A 24246-nucleotide genomic window follows, 5' to 3' on the forward strand; every position below is an offset into this window, starting at 1 on the left:
TAATTAAATTTATTTTCACAATTTAAAATTTAATTTTTAAGAAAGGAAGTTAAGCTGATGACTAGAATGACTAAAATAATAGGATTTGAGTATTTTAGTTCATATGAAAACTTCATTGGAAGTATACATCTTTTGCATTAAGTAGCAACTTTTTCCAAGTTCTCTTGCCTAAGTCTGAAAGGCATAATTTTCTGGTCATTAAAGAGGTTTTGTTAAAGGTAGAAAACTTTATTTTAAAAGCTTTTTTTTTTTTTTTTTTTTTTTTGGTCGTGGAGGCCTAAGTATGAATAAAGTCATAGTGCAGTTACACAATATATTTTCATGACTATGGTGCCAAACTATACAGGGATTTTTATCTATTAGACACCTTGTTTTGAGTGACTACTTTAAATCTGCTGTTCTTCACCAGAAATGTTTGGTATACAGTAGAAAACTACCAGAAAACTACTGGCATCCTTGGTCTTGGTCTTAGCATCATAATCTTTTTTACTCAAATTATTTCTTTGTATTTGGTAAATAGGAGACGTCAGTATGACTTGGGATAAGATAACTGTCAGTGTCAACACATTAACAAGCTCCTTGGAAGGAAGATTTTTAGGTATATGAAGATGTGTTTTTAATTTTTCTAGTAATAATAATTTCTAGTAATAATTTTAATTATTCTAGTAATGCTGATGAGGAAAAATGTAAATAGCAAGATTTGGAAACTGATTGGATATATGAGGTGAGGAAGAATGAGAAATTAATGTTAACTCTGACTTTTGAAAACAACTGTTTTCAAACTTGGGAATGGAAACCTGGGTAAATTGGAATGAGTTTGGGAACAAAGAGAATGAATTCTGGTTTGAATGTATTGAATTTGTGATATTTCTAGGACATTTAGTTGACAATGTCCAATAGGTGGTTGGTAATGAAGCTCAGAAGATATAGTACTAGATGTATAGATTTGTGAATCATGTGCACAGAGATGATGATTGAAACAGGTGAAGGCTCTGAGAATAAAAGGTGGGGGGAAGATGATGTAGAATTCTCAGAGTTTGAGATTGTAATATGGATAACAAAAGAAAACTAGAAATAGATAGATAGAAAAAGGAAAATCAAGGGAGAAGTGTCACAAAAATCCATAGAATTAAGTAGTTTCTTAGGAGGATGAAAAGGTGATCACAACACTGTCATGCTGTTGAGAGGTCAAAGAAGGATGAGGACAGGAATGATTAGATTTGGCAAATTAAACATTAATTGGTTACATTGGTGGAGAGAGTTTCATTTGAAAGCATAAAGGGCTGTAAACCTATGATTCTTTCATTGATTTTAAAAGTATTATGTAGTCTTGTCTTTGAATTACAGCATGTTTTATTAGGAACTTGATGGACTCATAGCAGAAGTATATTCTGTGTCTGGATAGGGTTATAGGCAAATAAGTGTCCTTACCTCTAAGGAAGATATTACTGTAACATTCATATCTTTTGTTCTTTCTCACATTACCTTTAACTATAAATTTTCTCTTAGATTACCTTTCATTTATACTGTATATCATGCATATACAATTTTTTGCATGTTGTCTTTCTCAGTTACAAGCTCCTTAAGGGCAGAGACTATGTTTTTGCCATCTTAGTATTTCCAGTACTTAACACAGTGCCTGAACATAGTAAATATTGAATAAAGGCATATAGAATTACTGAATATCCACTTATCTTAGACTATAGCTCCCCTGTATTTGGAGATGGAGACAACTTCTAATCCATCAAGTTTCAAGGCTAGACATCTTCATCATCCCATATGACAGGTAGCTGGCTACTTTTCCAGAAGTGTAGAAATAATAAATTTTTTTTCAAAGATTATTTTTTAATCAATTTTTAAAAATTGATTTGCTCTTATAGAGCAACTTGATAGTTAGTCAGCTGACTTAAATCCTGGTTTCAGGCCCTGGCTCATCCCTTTTCTGGCATTATAGATGCATGGGTAGATTTCTCCTCTTGGCCAAATTATTAATTGAAAGTTAATTATTTCAGCCTTAAAGTGTATGTGGCTACATTTTATAATTCTGCTAAATTGGCTTTCTTTTTTTTTCTTTTTTTTTTTTTTTTTTTTTTTTTTTAACATGGCACTCCATCTCGTTCTAAGCTCTATGTAGCTTTCAATGACTCCTTAACTCTCTCACAGAATTCCTCACTCCATCTAGCATCATTAAAAGAAACCTTTCTTGATCCTTCTAACTGTTTAGGTCTTCCTCTTATGTTTACCTTTTGCTTAACATTATTTTAAAAAGCATTTATTATGCATATGCTTAAATATGTACTTGTTTCCTAAGGCAGAATATAAGCACCTAGAGAGCACATATTATTTCATTAAATGTTTATCATATGCCTGTTGATTACTTGATAAATGTTATGTATATTGTAGACCCAATATAGTACTTATTTAAAAAGATCATCATGTTTTTTAAAGTATTAGATGAACTTTTAGCTATGTTCTTTCTTTCCACTAAGTAATATATTGGAATGAAAGAGAACCTTAGAAATGATGAGATTGTCAACGATCACAGACAAGGAATTTTCATTTTTATATTACATTACTCAAGAAACATCTGCCAGGGAAAAGAAAGGAAACATCTGCCTAGAAAATGTTACTTAATAAAAATACTCTCAGTTATTTAATAGATAGAATATAATTCCAATTGGAATTTGACAATAAAATAATCTCTTCAGTTGTGAAAATTTTCTTGTTATTTATAATGAATCAGTTTACTTTTGTACTTAAACATTTATATCCATTAAATTAAACTATACCAACTTTGATCCCTTTTGTATTCTGTATTCCAGAAAAAGGTGAGAGAATATAGAAATAAATATTTTAGGAAAGATGGAAATAAGTAATGGAAGGAATGGTTGGAAAAGAGCAGGGCTGATTTCTTTTCACAGAGAAAATACTTGGCAAAAAACTTAATGGTAGACATTTCTATGAGATAACTGTAATTTGACTATGTAACCATTTCAGACTTTTTAATAATGGAGTAGAAAAATAAGTTTTGTTTGATTTATTTCAGCTTTACCAACAAGGCCGTTTATGTCAACTGGGTAGCGAATTTTGTGAATTAGAAGTTTTTGCTAAAGTGTTGAGAGCTTTAGATAAAAGGTGAGTATATTTTTAAAATTTCCTAAATGCAGTTGTTTGCTTGTATAGAACATTAAGCATGGATTATTAATTTTAAAATATTTAGCATCAAAATCAACAATAGAATAAAAAAAATGGTCTTTCAAAAAAAAAAGCAAATAGTTATTATACATTATCTTCGGAATTAGTTAACTTTATCATTTCTTTATCTAGAGTGCCCTTTTATTTTTGAAAGCAAGACCCTTATATATGCAAAATAATACTGATTGAGAAGCACGAAGTAAATTTTATACTTTTCCCTTTGTTTTTTGTTATAAATATTTTAATTTTATATATTTCCTTTGATACTGTTATTATAAAAGGGCTGAATTGTTCACTTAATTGTTTTCTTCTAGTTCACTTAATTCTGTTAATTAAAATTAATTGTTTACTTCTATTTCATTTATTTCATAAGGCATATGTATAGAACCAAGTTGTCATTTTTAACTGATAGTCTATAAATCATCCTCTTAATGTTTTTACTGTATTCTACTTACAGCTATATGTGTGATATAATGAATTTGTAGTTTTTAAAAGTAGCAACCTCAAAACTTAATAGAAAAAAAGTATTACTTTTTAAAAAGCCAAATATATTAAGACATTTTAATTGAATACATTTTCCCCCCTTTTTAGACATTTGCTTCATCACTGTTTCCAGGCTTTGATGGATCATGGTGTGAAAGTTGCTTCTGTCTTGGCCTATTCATTCAGTAGACGGTGCTCTTATATAGCAGAGTCAGATGCTACAGTCAAAGAAAAAGCAATCCAGATTGGCTTTGTTTTAGGTAAATAATGGAAAAATAGAACAATATGTGTTATATATTGTTATTGTAAATCAGAATCAGATTTGTCAAACTCAACAGCTGTATTCCATTATGTTACATAAAAATCCCATGTAGTAATTTGTAGTTACAAAGCATCTTGCATACTTGAATTAGCAGCGTGGTGGTACAGTGGGATAGAGTGTTGAACCTGGAGTTAGGAAGTCTGAAGTTCAATTCCAGAACTCTAGATAAGCCACTTAACCCAACTTCTACCTGAATTTCTACCTAAAATAAAGATAATAATATCTCATCCCTCCCAAGGTTTTTGTGAGAATAAAATGAGATAACATTCTTAAAGTGCCTTGCAAACTTTAGAATGCTATGTGATTTATTATTATTATTATGAAGGACCCTATTTTTTATTTTATTTTATTTTATTTTTTTTTGAGGCTGGGGTTAAGTGACTTGCCCAGGGGCACACAGCTAGGAAGTGTTAAGTGTCTGAGACCAGATTTGAACTCCGGTCCTCCTGAATTCAAGGCTGGTGCTCTATCCACTGCGCCACCTAGCTGCGCGCCCCCCCCCCCCCCCAAGATAGTCTTAAGTTATTAGTCTCAATTGCTGGTAGTAGCAGAGGTAGCATGTAAACCTCATGTCTTTTGACTCCCAAATTTAATGTTTTTCCATTCTACCTTGTCATTTACATAACATTTTCAGAAAACCTGCATAAATTCATATACAGTATTATATTGAGAACAATTTTCTAGCTTAAAATTTTGTCACTTCTACTTACTGTTCTTTGATATTTTTCTTCTCATTTATCTCAAACTTTATACCAGAAACATGGCAGATATTAGTATGCAGATGCTGGGGGACTGTGTGCATATGTGTGTGTTTATGAGAGAGAAAAGGAGAGATAGTGAGAAAGGAAGAAATTTTCAGCTTCCATTTATTGTGGAAGAGAGTCTTTTGGAATCCTTAGATCCTATAGGTTGGCAATGTTATAAACAAGACTATAGTTTTTAAAGTTGGATTTTTAATATTTGGCAAGACAGCAATTTAAACATTGAAAGTCTCTGAAGTGTAATACAAAGACTTTTATTTGTCACTTGTTTAAGATATATAAAATAAAGCATATTAAAATAGTAGTGCTGTTTATATTGTTCGTTTTTAAAGTACTAGAGGATCTAGGCTGATGTTGCTGAAATTGAAGATTATAATTCTTGAGGACACTATAGCCAAGTTCTAGTAACATTGTAAGGCAGTGGGGAAAGGATTGGATTTGGAGTCAGAAGGCCAGGATTTGGATATACAATACTAGTGTATTGTTTACTATTACCTCTGTGACTTTGGACAAGTCACTTGACTTTCTGTGCCTGAATTTTCTGGAAAATATGTTTTTTTAATGAGGATTGAACCAAATGACTTGTGAAATACCTTTCTGGTCTAAATCTGAGAAAAAGCTATAAGCAGATATTGAGTAGAAAGTTCAGTTCCATGTAAATGATATAACTCACGATATTCTTTTCTTGGCCTTTACCTTGCTTTTACCATGAATGTATTTGTGGAATTTTTTTCCCTTTTATGAGAGGTCTTAAGAGTTTGCAGGATGAATATGTTGCCTAATTATTTAGTAGTAATACATAATTAACAAAAATGTAAATTTAGTACTGAATAATCACTATCCTTAATTGCTTAAATTGTAAAATTATTTCCTAATTCCATATTATTTCAGAATTAATTCAGAACATCCTATTTTCCATGTCAAGAATTTAATAGAATAGAATATGTATTTATAGAATTATCTGAAAATAATTTGGTTTTTCTCATTTTTCAGGTGGCTTTCTCTCAGATGCAGGTTGGTACAGTGATGCAGAGAAAGTTTTCCTGTCCTGCCTTCAGTTGTGTACCCTACATGATGAGATGCTTCATTGGTTTCGTGCAGTAGAATGTTGTGTGAGGTATGTTTGATTGCCTTGAAGCAACCTGTCTTGGTGGTGTAGTCTGTGTTGTGATTTAAATACATCTTTGTCTTTGTTGGCAATCAAATATAATATTATTGTGATATTACTATTACATATCATTGCTGCCCTGCCCCCAGATATCTTAACTTCTAACAAAGATTTTGGAAAGTATTCATATTCATAGTATATCTGAAATATTCTTTAAACTTGAAATAGGTACTATTAACTAGGAAATTCAGAAATTTAAATACATCCTTTGTTTGGGGATAGGAGGGAAAATACTTCCTTTAGTCTTCATATACTTTTTCCCCCCCCTATCTTTTAGCACAGTTTAGCCATTTGTGGTTTCAAAAATGCAATAAACCCAAGCAAATTTATGAGTATAGGTCCTAGCTTCAGTCAGTCTCTAAGTGCCAGCAATGTGGCAGACACTGGGAATATAGAAAAAGGCAAAATAAGCAAAGCAACAATTTCTGTCCTCTTAGCTTACAATCTAATAGAAAGAAAACATATAAAAGAAAAACTGAAAAGTGAGGTTAGAGGTGTGTGGAGGGGAAAGTATTTAGAATGATGGAGAAATTTAAAAAATAATACAAACTTTTAAGAAATGAAGAGAGGCCTGATTCTGGTCTTTCTCCCTTACTTGAAAGACGGTTTGGGAATTTGTGTCTGTGCCCCTCCATCATGGGAGGACAAAGCAGGAAGAGAGTAGCATGGTTAATTTGATCTTGTAAATTAATAAGGTTTTTTAATGATAACATCTCTGTTATCATTTAGCCTATTTCCTACTTGTTTTTACTTCATGTATAAAATGATGGGTCTCGATCTGACCTTTATGTCCCCTTCCAGCTGTAAATCCTATAATATTCTTTTGGTTTCATTTTCTTTTTTTAGCATTTTTTCCCTTGCTTCTGCTTAACCTTGAGGTTCTGCTCAAATTTGTCTTTTTAGGGGAGAGAATGAATTTTCATTTTCTTATAATTTCTAGCTATTTTATTTTTGGTGGAGTTTTTTAAACTTTCTTTTGGGGAAAATTATTAAGAGCTATCATTTATTATGTTCTTTCAATCCACTTTCTTCTGGAAAGTTGTCAAAGTTATCTTAGGTTTTCTAAACCATTCAAAACACCTGCTGACTGATCTTTGTACTTACTGAAGATTTTCAAGGATAGAGATACCACAACCTTTCTTAATGTCTTATATTATTTTTCACCCATCTGATGTTATATAAGAAGAACCCAAATGGAATCTCTTAACTGCCTACATTTCCTGATTTCCTTCTAATCCTTTAGTAACATTTATTGTTCAGTCTATTTTGAAAATTTAAAAGCGTGGTGACTCAAATTGGATATGCTTTTAAAATAATTAAAGAAAGTTATAGTCAGAAGGTAACTTTTAAAATTTATCATATATTTCATTTTTTTCCTCTTTAATGTTACTTTTTTGTGTGGTTTGGTATATCATTAGTAAAGATAGTCACCAAAAGCCATATGCCTTCCTCCTTGATGTACTTGCCATTGTGGGTAAGAACAAAAATGAGAACAAAGTATATCTCTCCCCTTCATTTATATAGACACACTCTTTCTTTCTTGATCTTTTTCTTTAAGTCTTTCCCTAACTTTCTGTTTTCATCATATTTTTTGCCACACATTAATGTAGCACATCTTGTTTAGTTTTTCCCCAAACTGATGAACATTTATTTTCTTTCCAATTCTTTTTTCTTAAGAAAAATGCTACTATGAAAATGTGCTGTGTATAGAACTTTTCTTTTTGTCAGCAATCTGGTATATGTCTAGCAGTGGAATCTTAGGGTCAGAGGGTTTGGGGCATTTTAGCCACTTTATTTGCATAATTTCAAATTGCTTTCTTATATGGTTGTACTAATTGATACCTGCAGCAAAATTTGTTAATGTAGCCTTTTTTTCTATAACTCCTCCAGCACTGACTTTCTGTCTTGTCAAAATCAGAGTGAAGTGAAGCCTCAGGATTTTCCCTTTTCTGAAGTCTCCAAAATTGCTATGAAAATTGTATTTCATAATTGGGTGATAGATAGCATGTAGCTTTTTTATATTATTTTATCACAGCACAATATAGTTTAAAGAACATTGCATCTCAAGAATTTAGATTCAAAATTAAATCTCTTGTTTGTTATTGTGATGACTTTGGGCAAGTCATCTAATCCCTTCATTTCTTCGTAAACAAAATAGAGGAATTGTTTTAGATGGTATCCAAAGGTCTCTTCTAGCTTTAAATATTTATATAAAGTGTTTGGGTTATTTTTTTTCCTTAATTGTATAGAACGTTTGTTTCATAAAAGTTTTGTTTTCTGTATTTTGTTACAAATTTAAAATTTGATTCTGATAGTATCTGCCAATTTCTCAGATATTTTAATATATCACTTTCCAAGAATCTCACCCTACAACTACAAGAAAAAAGGGACAATAAAGTTTGCAAGGGAACACAAACTAAGAGACAGTGAGTTATTTTTTTCTGGGTTGGTCAAGATTTATGATTTTTGTAATCTTTAGTCCACTTTGAGAAAAGGTATTCTGATGAAGACTATTGAAAAACAAATCATGAGAAGGGTTATATCCAAAGAATTCTTTGGTTGTATTAATGAAGGAAAAAAGAAGAGATTCCATATATTGGGAACTTAATAAACATGATCAGACCATTGAGGTGGTTGGAAGTGAAGAGAGCTCAACTAAAATCATAGGTGGTGAGAATGTCTAAAATTGAGCTTAAATTTGAATATAGGAAGTAAGGAATCTGGGATCCCTCCAAAAACTTGGCAATGAACTAGTAATATTCTCTCGCTTTTTTTTTTTTTTTTCTCCCAGAAAAATTTTGTAGTGTAATGGTTGGTTTTCTGGAGGTCTTGAAGCAGCCTTCCTTTCAACAAAGTAATCACCACAAGGATGGCCAGGGATAAAGTCCAAATTCCTTATTATCTCTTTCACAATCTAGTTTCCTTGCCTGAGGCTTCGGCTAGCTTTCTTGGAGGCCTTCTCAGAGTCTTGGTTTCAGTGGAGATGCAAAGGAGGAGAGGCCAGCCACCATGGTGATGTGAGATGGAGTGAATCTCCTTGGCTCCGAGAGCTTGAGCTTCCACCTCCAGTTCTCTGTCTTCTGCGAGTCTGTCTCTGGCTCTCTGAGTCTCTCTCTAGCTGAGATGAGCTTGGTCTCAGTGGGGGAAGCAGGAAGACAGGCCAGCCACCAGGGTGGTGTGAGATGGAATGAATCTGTCTCTGTCTGCCCTGGCTGAGTTTGTCCCAGTTTATATGCAGTATACTAAGTATGACTGAGTAAACCAGTCATTATATCACTAGGGAACCATTATTTGTTGCAAGATTAAGTCAATCATACTGAACTAGAGAACTATTAATCACCATGCTAAACTAGATAACTATTGTCTTATCAATTCCATTCAATTAGTACCAAGTAAGAATCCTTGTTTCAAGTACAGAATTCTGGCCCATAACAAAATTTATTACTCCTTCTTCCCTTCCTCTTCCCTTTCTTCAGTTCAGCAGTGGGCTAAAGGCAAAGATTCAACTTGAGTCAGGTTCTGTAGGTAGTTTGTATCATGAGCTAATCTCTGCTGGTAGAATGCATTCTGGTTGTCGCATACAAAATTAAGGTTGGAAAAGTTTCAGATATTAACATCTTGGTGGCAGTTTCTTCTTAAACTACCATAAAAATGGTTGGATTACAAATTAGAAATATTATATTTAAAAAAAAAACTTACCTTCCATTTAATTTTTTTAGTTTTTTTAGTATTTTATTTTTCCTGTTATGTTGTAAAAACAATTTTTAAGTTTTGTTTTTAAAGCTTTGAGTTCCAAATTCTTTCCCTTCCTCTATTCCTACCCCCCCATTGAGAATGGAAGCAATTCACTCCCAATTATACGTGTGCAATCATGAAAACAATTCCATAATAATCATATTATGGAAAAAAACAGACCAAAAAAGTAAAAATAAATCAAATTATTGTATTACTGAGAATGGTTATGTCATTCACAGCTGACCATCTTAAAATATTGCTGTTACTTTGTACACAGTACATTTCACTTGTATCAGTTCACGGAAGGCTTTCCAGATTTTTTTGAGAGCATCCTATTCATCATTTCTTATAGTACAATAGTATTCCATCATAATTATATACAACAATTCATTCAGCCATTCCCTAGTTAATGGACATTCCTTCAATTTCCAATTCTCTGCCCTCAGAAGAGTTACTGTAAATGTGTGTGTGTGTGTGTGTGTGTGTGTGTGTGTGTGTGTGTGTGTGTATGTATATATATATATATATATATATATATATATTATTTGTAGGTCCTTTTTTTCCTTTTCATTTTTAAAAATATCTCTTGGGATATAGACCTAGTAGTGGTATTGCTAATTCAAAGGGTATGCATAATTTTGAACTACAAATTATTAACTTTAAATCAAAATCTCTTCCTTGGTCTGCATCTAGTAGTATAAAGTCAAGATTCATCAAGGGCCTCACATAGCTCAGGGCAAAGGGAAAGTAGTCAAGGCTAGGGAAGCTACATCAGGAAATAGGCAAATAATTCAATATTAACCCATTAATATAATGGGTTATATTATATAGACATGTATAATATAACACTTTAAGGTTTACCAAATAAATTCCTTATCAAATCATTGCAAGATAAACTGGTATAATATTGGAGAGGAGGGAGGTGTAGGGAAGGGAGAGTGATAATTCTCAATATTTAATATGAGTTAACATTAGAATTTTACTGCATCTTTAGTTTCATTAATTTCTCTCTTGTGATACGCATCTCAACCCAACTATGTCTACTTATCCTATTCTTTTCACATTGTAAATATACTAATACAGCAAATAAAAATTCCATTAATTGAAATTCTCTTTTCCTATATATACTGGCTTGTCATTTATTCCAGTAAAACACTTGTACTTTTCCTGTATAATTTGCATTACTTTGTACCTTGTTAAGTACCTCAACAGATTTTGATACATGAATATTATAAGAGTATTATATGGAATAAAACACAGGAAGAATACAAAAAGTCCTGAAAGCTTACTTAAAAACAATATGCACAAAGATATAACAGTGTCAATAGACTATCCACACGGTGCTGTAAAATTTTGGTGAATGCAGTCCCCTTTCTTCTTTGCAGAGTAAGGTTACTGTGGATATGGAATACTACATATATTTTTTGCTTACTATTTTTTAAAAACTGAATCCAGCATTTCATCAGTATACAGCTCCTGGTTAGGAATTTCCTAACATAAATAAAACAACATAAATCAGCACCTTCTCTTTACTATTAAATAAATATGAAAAAGATAAACCCTTATACTATTGAACTGAACTCTCCTTATTTCCTTTTTCAATTAATTGTTTATGTCACCATATTTTTTTTCCCTTTCTTTGTATGCCCGGTGTATCCTTAATTTCCTCATATTAAGGAAAGTAATGCTTACAGTATCCAATTTGCTGTGTTGTTGTAAGTTTCATAATTTATAGATCTAGAAGAAGAGACTTTAGAAGCCTTAAAATGCGATAATGGATGAAAATGCAATGCCATACAATGTCTAAATATTTAAATTTGTGTCCCACAAAATTCCTGAGTTGCAATTGACACCAGATTAAAATGTAATTGGGCAATGTTCAACAAAACAAATAATATACTATAGATAATATTTATTTATGATTTTCTGAGTCAATAATCTGCTACAGAATTCTACTTATATGTGAATTTGATACCACTATTCTGTGTGATAATGCTGTTGTTTTCTTTTCTTTTTTTTAATTCCCTAGAAAAGCTTATATGTTTAAGCCTGTTTTTAGTATAGTTTATTAACTAGAGCCAAATGGAAGCATTGAGGCAGGCGTTGTTTAGATCAACTTCCATTAAGGACTTAATTTTATGCGTTTTTTCTCAAGTTTTTGACTTAAATTATTACGATGGTAGTGTTTTTTAAAAAGTGAATATAGGAGCAGCTAGGTAGTGCAGTGGATAGAGCACCAGCCCTGAAGTCAGGAGGAGTTCAAATCAGGTCTCTTACACAACACTTCCTAGCTATGTGACCCTGGGCAAGTCACTTGACTCCAATTGCCTGGGGGAGGGGAGTGAATATAGCCTGCCCTCTTTTGCCTTTACTTCACTTTTGCATTTAATGAAGATTTTACCAATCTATTAAATCTTGAAGCAGTACCTTTAAATGACGGTATACTTTGGTTCCCCTACTATAACTTTGAACATCCCACATGAGCAGTGTCCTCAAAATTATGATTATGTTGTATGCTGCATTGAAATAGGTACGTGGATCTCTATCAGTCTTACAGTTCAGTATTATTTAAAATGTCATTTTGAAATATCTAGCATGGTTTGTGCAGTTTGATCACGCAGTCTTTTGGCCATTGGAACATTTTATTTGTATGTATGTTTTACACTCTTAGAAAAAGAATCCCAGGGAAGTGAATGTAAATTGTTAGCACTACTGTCTATCTACCCAGGTTACTTATACCTTCGGAAGCTAATAATTAATGTGCAACAAGAAAATGGTATTTACACACATATATTGTATCTAGGTTATATTGTAACACATGTAAAATGTATGGGATTACCTGTCATCGGGGGGAGGGAGTGGAGGGAGGGAGGGGATAATTTGGGAAAATGAATAAAAATAAAATAAAATATAAAAAATAAAATAAAATAAAATGGGGGAAAAAAAAAAAGACAAGGCTGAGCATAGATCCCTAAGGTCCGTCTGTCATAACAGTAAAGAACTATGAACAATCAAAAAAAAAAAAAGAAAAAGAAAAATAATCCCAGGATTTTTCCTTCTATGTGTTTTCATCTTACTTCCTCATGATCCATAATGTCAGCTAAGGTTGTAAGCACAATGAACCCAAATTGACAATATGATAGATTATTCTTCCACTTTTACAGATTTTTCAATTGAACATCAAATCTGGAGCTCATTACACCACACTTATTTAATCTGCCCCTGAGATCCACAACAATTTTTCCTGCTCTGATCATCAGTGATCTCAAATTCACCCATATAACCTTGCTTCATCATCACAGTTAAGAACCAAATAAATATTTTAGAGTATGGCCTAATGAGAATCTGGTGTTTTCTTCGCTTTTCTGTATTGTTTTTTAAATCATCTGTCAGGACATTCATGTGCACCATGCTGGTGCTGTAAAATGGCGGAAAGAACCACAGTCATTGTCTACTGGAATCATGACACAAGGCAGCAGAGATAGGAATGAAGGAAATGGAAGACTCCATTGAACTTCAGTGGAAATTAACGTGGATATGAAAACAATTAACAATATTCTATAGTAACATCTAAACTGGTATAAATTTTAACTATTGAAAATGAGAGAGAGAGACAATAATTATACACACACACACACACAGAGTGATAGTGATGTTAAAAATTGGGTATAATTAGCCAGTATTTCAAATGAAAACTAGGACTATTCCAAATATATATCTATTTGGGAAATTAAAGAATATTATCCAGAATATTTGTGACATTATCTTTGCCATTCACAATTATTTGGTTTTCCAACCTATCCTCTTTACTATTAAATTTTAGAAATCATTTTTCCTTGTTTATGCTATTTGGGGCAGGCTGTATTTTTTAGGGAGATATTTGCTTTAATAATAAACTTGTATTTATTATCCATGCAATTTGAATGGACTATTGTAGTTTTTAATGAAAAAAACTGAATTATGACTTAAGTCTTTTTCTCCTTCCTGTCTTGTGAGAATAACAGTTGTTTTTCTTGGTTAACTGCTACTTTTGCTATTTATAATAGCTTAAGGAAACCTAGTGCCCCCAAATTTTGTTTAATGTCCACAGCACTGACTTCTCAATAAATAAGACAACAAACCTGTATACATTTGTGTAAACGTAAAGAACAAAACAGGATTAAATGCAAATCATTTTTCAAAAAAAATCTTTGGAACTCTTTGTTTCCAAATAGGTTGCTACATGTTCGAAATGGAAATTGTAAATATCATTTGGGTGAAGAAACATTCAAGTTAGCTCAATCTTACATGGACAAGCTTGCAAAACATGGTCAGCAAGCAAATAAAGCTGCTCTCTATGGAGAATTATGTGCTTTACTCTTTGCAAAAAGTCATTATGATGAGGTGAGTGTTCTTGGGATAGTTGTTGGTGGGGTTTAGCTGTACATGTCCTAACTTGTTGCAGAGTAAACAAAACTGTTCATTTTTTAATTGAAGAAAATACAACTATAGTCTTTTTTCAGCAGCTATGCATAATATGTTCCTGAAAAATTAAGTTCACATAAGCATTTTATAACTAAAATTGGCACTTTGAATTCATAAGAACTTGTTTTTAAAATTTTATCAAGCAAGGAATTATTATTTGTCTTAAACCCAGGTTTTTCATATTTTAAATTTGTTTAAGATGCTGCTGACATATTGAAAATCAGTTAAATCTACTCTTTTCAGCTGTTTATACATATTTATACAGTATACACATTTATACACTATATACACATTGAGAAAGATTATGGTATATTGGAACCAATACTGGTTTTGGAGTCATGAGATGTGGGTAAAAATCATGGCCTTTATACCTAATAACATTGTGACCATACACAAGGAGAATAATCTTTCTCAAGTCCCAGTTGCTTCACAAGTAAAATTGTGGTGATAACTTATTTTATAGAGTTTTCATAAGGAAAATTATTTATAGTTATTGATTGATTGATTATTTGTATTTTTAAATTTAACATTTCAGTGTGATAGATTTCTAACTAATTGCTATTTTGGTTCAAGCTGGACTTTTGGAGGATTTTGGCTTTATGATAAATTTGTATTTTATTAAAATTTGGTGAATATGGGTAGACTTTTATAATAACTTTATGTGAGAAAACTGAATTATGACCAGGCTTGTTTAAATCCATTTCTTGTTCCTGTCTTGTGAGAAAAACAATTGTGTTTTTCTTGGTTAACTGCTATTATTGCTTTTAGTACTATCTCTAGGAGAATTTATTTTTCTAGTTACACCTGTTTAAAACAGGTTTTTGTTTCTTTCTCTGTGGAGGCAAAAAGGATGAATTTTCTTTGATTGAAAGAAAATGTAATCAATAATAGAAAATTTTTATATAAAAATATAAATTTTAATATATATTTTTAAATTTTAAATTAAAAACATTTATGCCACTGCTAATGATCCTGGTGAGTTGGGAGGTAGCTAGCACTTGGTATCACACTTTGGTGGTCATAAGCCAACAAAAAGTTTTAGTATAGTTTTCAAATTTCTATATGATCATTTGCTTCTAGGAATTAAATATGGATTTATATATATTAACATTAGCTATTAATATGAATTATTAGAGAGGGAGTTAGAATTAGGATATTAAAATGATTATAAGGAATAATCTTTTGTTTTTGTCAGTATTATATTTGTCAGCTAGTTACTACCTCAGTTCATGTCTCCTTGTAGTCATACATTGTTGGCATGTTACTATTAGGAGTAATCCTCTTTGTAACCCTTCATTCAGTTGTTTTCTCCATAAGATTTTTTGAATAAGAGCAATTTTTTCAATTTCAATTCCAAAGTTGAATAAAATGAGTGTTGTTTGGAGCAGTTGTTTTTCTTTTAGAAAATTATTTCTGAGTTGTACTTGATTTTTATTTTTTTTCTCCTTGCTGCTACTTTTTTTTTTTTTTAAACATCATATGTCTCTCCTAAACAGTAGCATTTTCATTAAATACTTCTGTTTAGTTTATGTTTCTTGTGTAAATATTTGTCTCATGTAGGCTTATAAATGGTGCATAGAAGCTATGAAGGAAATCACAGTTGGATTGCCAGTCAAAGTAGTGGTGGATGTTTTACGACAAGCTTCAAAGGTGAATATAAACTTTATTTGTTGGTTCACTTTAAAATATTTTCATATTTTATACTCTTGACTTCTAACTTCATAGTATATATTTTGTTTGTAGCATGATATTCTTTCCTAGTAAACCATGGTAGAGTAGTTATTTTCATACTTAATTTTTAATTTTTACCATAGTTTGTGTATAAAATGCAAAATAATTCACCCTGATAGTACTATTAGATCATTGAATCAGAAGCAAAAAATGTTTTTCTATAAGACTCAGATTTCAAATGGTTCTTAAGTCATATTGTGGTTGATTTTTTTTCTGCAAGAGAAATTGGTTTGTGTATGTACCTTCCTTTTGAAGGAACATCATTATTTTATTTTTGAATTGGATGGAAATGTTCTGACTGAGTTTGTGTACTTGGCCAATAACTTTTGTCTTACTTACTCTTATGCAGTCTTGATTCAGCTAAATTTTGACAATGAGCAGATTTTCCCAGGGAAGGTGAAATACTTGTAGAAATGCATTGGCTTAAGAAGTAAATATACCCCATCAAATCAAGAACAGTGCTTTGATTTATTCAGGAAGCCTTTATTAAGTTTGGTATATGCCACTGTTATGTAACTTGGAATATAAAAGACAAAGAAACTCTGCCTACCTCCCAGAAATTTACCTCATATTGGAGGGAAATTACATGAATATTTGTTTCATTTTACACCTTTAGTCCATCACTTATCGGGCCTTTGGACTGGTATCCAATCATTGCATTGATCAGAGTTCTTAAATCTTTCAAAGTTGTTTGTCTTTAAATTGTTATTATAATTCTCTTGATTTACTCCCTTTACACTGTATCCTTAATTCACACAAATTTTCCTATCATTTCTTATGGCACAATATTTAATTACCTTCATTTATCCACTGAACGTTCAATCCCTTAGTTTCCAATTTTATTTATTTATTTTTGGTTATAGAAGAGCTGTTATAAACATTTTCAATATTAGGGCTTACTTTTATTTTTTACTTTGATCTCTTTGGAGTTTGGCCCTACTAGTGCTGTCCCACTATTTTCTGTGGGAAACCAGATAAATTCGGTTTACCCACAACTTCTCTAAGAGTCATCATTTTTCTTTTTTGTCGTCTTTTGCTTTGAAAGATATACTTTAAAGGAATTGGAGATCAACAACTGAAAAATAAAATAAGCCTTTTGGGAAATAGAACTAAATACTGAACTTCTTGAGAAAGGAGGAAGAATGATTAATAAATAATGGCCAGTAGTACTAGGAAGATTGAGGATCAAATAGGGTAACATATCTTAATAAAGTGAATCTCAGAGAAGAAAAGGTTGCTAAATGACAGTGAGAGAATTTGCAAGTAATAGAGAGGAACCAGAATAATTTCTTCTAAAAGGCCCAGAGTGTCAGTGAAAATGCTTAAAAGAGGGTAGTCAAGGAGAAAGGGTATATAGTGGAGGGGCTTGAGTAATGCAAGGAAGTGAGACGGTATATTGTTATCAAAGGTTACAGTGGAAGAGAAGAAAATGAGATAGGAACATTGAAGAAATGAAACTAGCATGGCTACAAGTAAGCAAGGAAGAGCTTTTTTGCTTTGCTAACCCTGAGTTTTAATCATAGAGACTTTGATTAGAATCAAAAGACAGAACAATCTTTAAATGTTTGCTTTAGAAAACAAGATTGGAGGGGTGAGTGGTGGCAAAGCCAACATGGCAGAGGAGAGTAAAGTACTTGCCTGAACTCTCCCAAATTCCTCTCCAAACAACATTAAAATAATTCCTCGAAATGAATTTTGAAAGGACAAAACCAGTAAAAGGAAAGAGATGATTTTCCAGCCCAAAATAACTTGAAAATTGGCAGAAAAGGTCTTTCTCATTGGGGTGATAGTACAACACAGTGTAGCCTAGGCTGTCCCTCAGCAAGTCTGCAGCAGACCTTGGAGAGACTAAAGGAGATGTGTGGCTTCTAGAATTTTCAGTCAACAGATAGTAAGAGGATTATGTAATTAATGAGGAGATACACGGAACCCTTTGCTTTGCACTAGGAGCAAGACTCAGTCAAGACTCCTTGCTTATATTTGGTTCTGGGTCATAGTTCCAGGGAGAGGAAGAACACTAGCAAGAGCAGAAACCCTGGCTGTAGCTATTGGACAAAGAAGAGTGTGTGGGGTCATTCACATATCAGGAGAACAGTAACTATGCCTTTCTTCATATCACCCTCCCTCAGAAGAACTGAAAATTTGCCGAGTCCCCTCTCCCCCAAACTAGCATTGAAAATAGCAGCATGGAAATTGTGAAGCTTGGGACAGTACCTTCTCAACTTGAAGAGACCCAAATTTTAATATAATATGAAAAGTCAAGAAATACCTTTCCTGGCTGTGTGACCCTGGGCAAGTCACTTAACCCCAATTGCCTCTGCAAAAAGAAAAAAAAAAAAAAGTCAGCAAATAGGCTGGGGAAATGAGCTAACACCAAAAAAGGAACCTGACCATAGAAATTTACTGGAGTAACAGGGAAGATTAAAACACAAATTCAGGAAATCAGTAATGTCAAAACATCTATATGTAAAGCTTGAAAGAAAAATGTGAATTGGTCTCAGGCCTCTCAAAAAAGAACTCCTGGAAGTTATAAAAAAAGATTTAAAAACTTAAATAAGAAAGGTAGATGAAAAATAGTGTCTTAAAAAATAAAATATACCAAATGGTAAAAGTGGCACAAAAATTCACTGAAGAGAATTCCTTAAAAAGCAGAATTGTCCAAATTAAAAAAGATGTATAGAAATTCACTGACGAAAAGAATTCCTTAAATAAGTAAAATTGGCCAAATGGAAAAATGAAAATTCATTGAAGTGATAATTCCTTAGTTAGAATTGTACATTTGGAAGCTAATTACTCCTTGACACATCAAGAAATGGTAAAAATAAAAATTCCAAATAATGAAAAAGGAAAAAAATATATGTGAATTATCTCATTAGAAAAACAACTGACCTGGAAAACAGATCCAGGAGAGATAATTTTAAGGATTATTGTACTACATGAAAGCAATGATCAATATCATCATTCAAGAAATTGTCAAGGAACTCTCTTGATATATTAGAACCAGAGGGTAAAGTGAAAATGAAAATACTCTACTTATCACCTCCTGAAAGAAATCTCAAAATGAAAACTTTTAGGGATATTATAGCCAAATTCCAGAGCTCCTAGCTCTAAGAGGAAATGTTGTAAACAGCCAGAAAGAAGCAATTCAAATTTCATGAAGCCAGTATCAGGATAACAGAAGATTTAAAAGATCAAAGAGCTTAGGTTATGGAGAGCAAAGAAGCTAGTATTTCAACCCCAGGAAAACTAAATGCAATCTTTCAGGGGAAAAATGATTATTTGATGAAATAGAGGGCTTTTCTGATGAAAAGATGAGATCTGAATACAAAAATTTGACTTTCGAATACATGACTCAAGGGGCAGCTAGGTGGCGCAGTGGATAGAGCACCAACCTTGAATTCAGGAGGACCCGAGTTCAAATGTGGTCTCAGACACTTAACACTTCCTAGCTGTGTGACTCTGGGCAAGTCACTTAACCCCAGCCTCAGAAAAAAACAAAAACAAATACATGACTCAAGAAGCATAAAAAGTTAACAGGATATAGAAGTAATGAGAATAAGGTTAAATTTTATATTTCTACTTGGGAAGATGATTCTTGTAACTCCTAAGAACATTCTCATTGAGACAGTTAAAAGGAATATACAGACAGAATATGATAGAATAATATACAAAAAAAGCTCCCAAAGCAACAAATTAAAAAGTGAGAAGTGTGGTACACTGGGAAAAGGAAAGTGGTAGAATGGGGCAAATTATTTCACATAAAAGAGGCATTTACCCTACAGGGAAGTTGGAGAGTAGGAGAGTGTAGGGAGGAAGGAAGGAATGGCTAATAGAAAAGAGGGTGGATTGGGGAAGGCTGTGGTCAGAAACAAAACATTTTTGAGGACGACAAAGTGAAAGATGATAGAACTAAATAGGGGAATAAAATAGGATAGAGGGAAATGATTTTTGTGTTGACAAAGAATTGGAAATTAAATGGATGCTTATCAATTCAGGAATGGCTAAACTATTTGTGATGTTTGGTAAGAAATGATGAGCATGATATTTTCAGAAAAACCTGGAAAGACTTAGATGAGCTAAACTCATAAAATGAACAGAAATAGAAACGTCTCTTCTTTTTTCTCTTCCTGTCCTTTGTCCTCTCCCTACTTTTTCTTTTTTCCTTTTTCTTCCTTCTCTTTTCACTCTTCTCTCCCTCTCTCCTTCTTCCTCTTTCCTTCTCTTCCCTTCTCTCTGTCCAGATTGGATATCATACACTTATTTGCTGATATTCTGCCTAAAGGAATATAAATTTTGATCTCTATAACCTCAAAAGATGACTTGGAGTTTATAAGGCACTGAGTTGTAGTCTTTGGTTGGGGTGACCTCGGAGTATAAAACAACCTCCAAATGAAATAACCTAGATGAACCTATCTAAGTGTATTAATACCAGTAATTGACCCATCTTTTGATCAACGGAACACTCTCTATACGTTTCTTTCTCATGCCTTAAACCCAAATCACTCTGGTTCTCATTAATTGATCAACTATAGGTCCCAGGCCAGGTCCCTTAGTTATTGTTTGGGCCCAACTGGCTCAGAGTGAATGTAAATGACATTTGTTTCCATTTTGTCCCTGAGTCTCCCCTCCCCCCCTAGATTGATATTTGTATGCTTTTTGACAGGGTAAGAGATGCCATTCTATATCTCCTTTCCTCCTCCTCTCCCTCCTCCCTTAGCAATTGGGGTTAAGTGACTTGCCCAGGGTCACACAACCAGGAAGTGTTAAGTGTCTGAGATCAAATTTGAACTCAGGTCCTCCTGACTTCAGGGCTGGTGCTCTATCCATTGTGCCACTTAGCTGCCCCTATGTTTCATTTCTTATCTAGTCTAAGATAGCCGATTGGGCATTGCCTTTGTCAAACTCAGACTTGAGTTTTAAAAGATGAAGATAATTCACCACGTTCAAAGCCATCTCCAGTAGTCCTGTTCTCTATCTTGCCACTGGACCCAGAGGGCACTGGAGAAGAAAGTAAGACTAGGGACTTTGCCCTTCCTCACTTAAATCCAATTCATTTACTTATCAATGGAAAAGACAGGCACCCCAGTGGAACTCCTAATTAATCAGGAGAAAGGAAATAACTCCTAGAAGTGAGACTGCACTGGCAGGCTAAATCCATAGCTACCTAGCTATAAGGAAGATACCAGAAGGCAGAACTCTTTGGCAGGCTAACCCAAAAGGGATTCAGCAAAGATGTCATGTTGGGGCTATAGACAGAGGAAATTTAACCTCAGGGGTTTGACTTGGCTTTGTATTGGGTATAGTTTAAAGCAAGGACTGAAGATCTCCACAGGGAATTGGACTATAAGGTTGAGCTGATCCCCATCAGTGCTCTTCCCTGCTTGCCTCAGGGAATAGTCTTATCAGTATTTCAAGCTTTCTCAACCAGTCCCAGGTTGGGGGAGCCTAGAATCTCATCAGTTTGCATAACTGCACATGTATGCCCTGTATCAAATTTCATACTACCTTACAGAAGGAATATGGGAGAGAGAATTTGGAACCTAAAATTTTAAAAAATGAATGTTAATTGTTTTTACATATAATTAAAAATATATTTTTTTTAAAAAGAAGGCAAGATTCTTTTAAAAATAAAATTAAATTATCATTTTAGAATAAATAAGTTTGTAATTTCTAAAAACCTAAAAAGGGAATTTTTTTTTTTATTTATTCCATTATTAAGGGATAGTTGAATAGTGTAGTCTGGAAAAGCACTAGCCTTGGAGTTAGGAAGACTTGAGTTCAAATCCAGTCACCAAAATCTCATTTAAGAACCAGTTATTCTTGATCCATATAAATTTGTGCTAGATGCTAAAATAAAATGTAAACATACATTTGATCCAAATAAATGGTATAAAATATTAATGAATAGGAAAAAATAATCACTAGGAATAGATTCATAAGAAGCTACCTCATAGTTCAAAACAAATAATAAAATAATAGAAAAAACTTTGGGAGCTTGCCAAAGGTTAATACAGCAAATCTTAGAAGATTGGAATGAAAACAATGTGTGGAGTGAACATTAATACAATACCAATATAGATAATGGGATTTAGACTAAGTGTTGGGGAAAAAGATTGTGAACTTCTGTATAGCTGGTTTGTGGTTGTAAAAGTCTTGTAACATTTACTATATTGAACTTTGTGGGTATCCTTGCATGAAGGGACCAACAATTACATTATGGACATTATTTAGAATAGCCTTTTATTTGTGTTTAAGTGGGACTAGCTTGCCTTCCTGGCCTTACTATAAAATGTGTACCTAAAGGTAGTTTGCTTTTGTAAACAGCAGGTGTATGTAAATCATATTCTTCATGAAATATAATGTATATTTTACCAAAAAAAAATGGTTTTGTTCTTAAAAATTTTGTATTCAATATCAACTAGTTGAGCTACTTATGTTGAAGATATGTAATGGTTTTTTTCCCTCAATCTTTAGGCTTGTGTAGTGAAACGTGAATTTAAGAAGGCAGAACAGTTAATAAAACATGCAGTGTACTTAGCACGGTAAGTGACCATTGTTAAAAGTACATTTCCATATAATAAAGACTAAAATGAAAATTTATTTGAAGTGTTGAGGGGAATATAGTATGTTTTAAAAATACATCCCTTAAACTTTTAGTCTAATTTTACATATTTTTACAGGGAACATTTTGGAGCCAAACACCCAAAATATTCAGATACACTGCTAGATTATGGATTTTACTTACTCAATGTAGATAATATCTGCCAGTCTGTTGCAATTTATCAGGTATGTTTAAAAATTCACAATTTTTCTTTTGGTTCTTGGATTCCCCAAGTATAATTTGTTTGCAAAGCCTTTGTTTTTGTAACTTCATATAGTTTGCAAATAATGGGTCTTGTCCAACTGGTAACCATTTTCCATGAATAATCATCTTTCAGTTCCCTAGAATATTTCTCTTAAAGATGAACAATTTATTTCATTAGAATACTTCCTATTGTTAGATGAAAACCAGTATTATATAATTAAGCCCTTGATATGATTAAATAGAAATATTTTATTTTCATTTGCCTTGATAATATTGTTACCTATTAAATCTCACTTTATAGTTATTGTGTCTTTAAGATTATGGTTACCCTAATTGCTCTGAGCAAAACATAGCAATTATTAAATATATGTTATTCTCCCTAAGAAACAAAACAAAGTTAGCTTCACAAAGAAGTTCCTGCTTTTTGAACATTTTTGTAACTTCATATCTTATCTTTTAAGTCAAAATGTCTTCAGAAATTAAACATAAGCACATGGGCCTTCAATTGTATTTTAAAAAAACAGTACACTATCCTTTGTTTTAAAATGTAAGGAATGTAGAGCATACTACATAACTCATAAAACAGGAATAGTAATATAAAATTTCCTGTAACCACATATGCATAGCTGTTGTTATTAACTAAATTGGACAGTGGTTTGTGAGTATTTTTGATTAAGTAGAATTTCTTTTAACAAATGTTTCAGACAGCCCTTGATATTCGACAGTCAGTATTTGGAGGAAAAAATATCCATGTAGCCACAGCGCATGAAGACTTGGCTTATTCTTCTTATGTTCACCAGTATAGTTCTGGAAAATTTGACAATGCACTGTAAGTATTTAAATTATTCTCCAGCAGAGGAAAAAATCCTGGAGACCCACTGGAGGAGTAGTTTCAACCAGTTCTGTTGAAAGAAATGTGTTTTACAAAATAAATTTGTGCTTCCTTCCTTTCCCCAAGTTGAAAGAAGCTGCTAGAATAGTAGAGTAGATCTCCTCCCCTTCCCATCTCTCCATCCCTTCATCCCCCCACCAGATTTGAACTGGGTTTCACATTCTAATTCTGCTATGGATAAGATCTATGTGTCTTTCTGGACTGAGATTCTCAAAAATTTTTTGCACTTTGAATGCCTTTGGGAGTCTTGGTGAATCTTATAAATACTTTCTCAGAATGTTAAGTACATAAAATATGAATTACAAAGGAAATCAATTATGTTGCAAGTTATCAAAATATTTTAAAAACAAAACATGGATACCTCTTTCAGATTAACACCCCCTTGACTAGACATTATATCATAATAGTCACTTCTAAGAGGCTCAGAAGTTTTGAGAATGCTTAGAATATATTTCTTTTAACATCACCATAGTTTGTTTAATTCTTAGGATCATCATTTTATAGCTAGAAGAGAATTTAAAAGCTGTTCTAGGCTAATCTCTTCTTTTTTAGAGATAGGAAACTGAGGCTCAGAAAAGTTGTAATTTTCATAAGATCATAGAGCAAGTTCTTCATTTAGAGTTTTCATTTTAATAATAATGAGACATTTGTATCCACATTTCTCAAAGGACACTGGGCACATATTCAGTG

The 24246-nt window shown here is 32.6% G+C and overlaps 1 protein-coding gene and 1 pseudogene across 2 annotated transcripts in view; one reads left to right on the forward strand and one right to left on the reverse strand.

Moving 5' to 3' along the window:
- APPBP2 (amyloid beta precursor protein binding protein 2) overlaps window positions 1-24246 on the forward strand; it is a 51289-nt gene that overhangs the window by 22688 nt on the left and 4355 nt on the right. For both annotated transcript variants that reach the window (XM_074261996.1, XM_074261997.1), the window contains 8 exons: window positions 3047-3135; window positions 3787-3938; window positions 5755-5878; window positions 13879-14047; window positions 15689-15778; window positions 22334-22401; window positions 22540-22645; window positions 23369-23493. In XM_074261996.1, coding sequence (XP_074118097.1) covers window positions 3047-3135; window positions 3787-3938; window positions 5755-5878; window positions 13879-14047; window positions 15689-15778; window positions 22334-22401; window positions 22540-22645; window positions 23369-23493 — 923 coding nt within the window. The remainder of the gene's footprint in view (window positions 1-3046; window positions 3136-3786; window positions 3939-5754; window positions 5879-13878; window positions 14048-15688; window positions 15779-22333; window positions 22402-22539; window positions 22646-23368; window positions 23494-24246) is intronic.
- LOC141538681 (small ribosomal subunit protein uS8-like) lies at window positions 12676-13075 on the reverse strand (annotated as a pseudogene).

This window comes from Sminthopsis crassicaudata, chromosome 4 (assembly GCF_048593235.1).
Source record: "Sminthopsis crassicaudata isolate SCR6 chromosome 4, ASM4859323v1, whole genome shotgun sequence".
Lineage (NCBI taxonomy): Eukaryota > Metazoa > Chordata > Mammalia > Dasyuromorphia > Dasyuridae > Sminthopsis > Sminthopsis crassicaudata.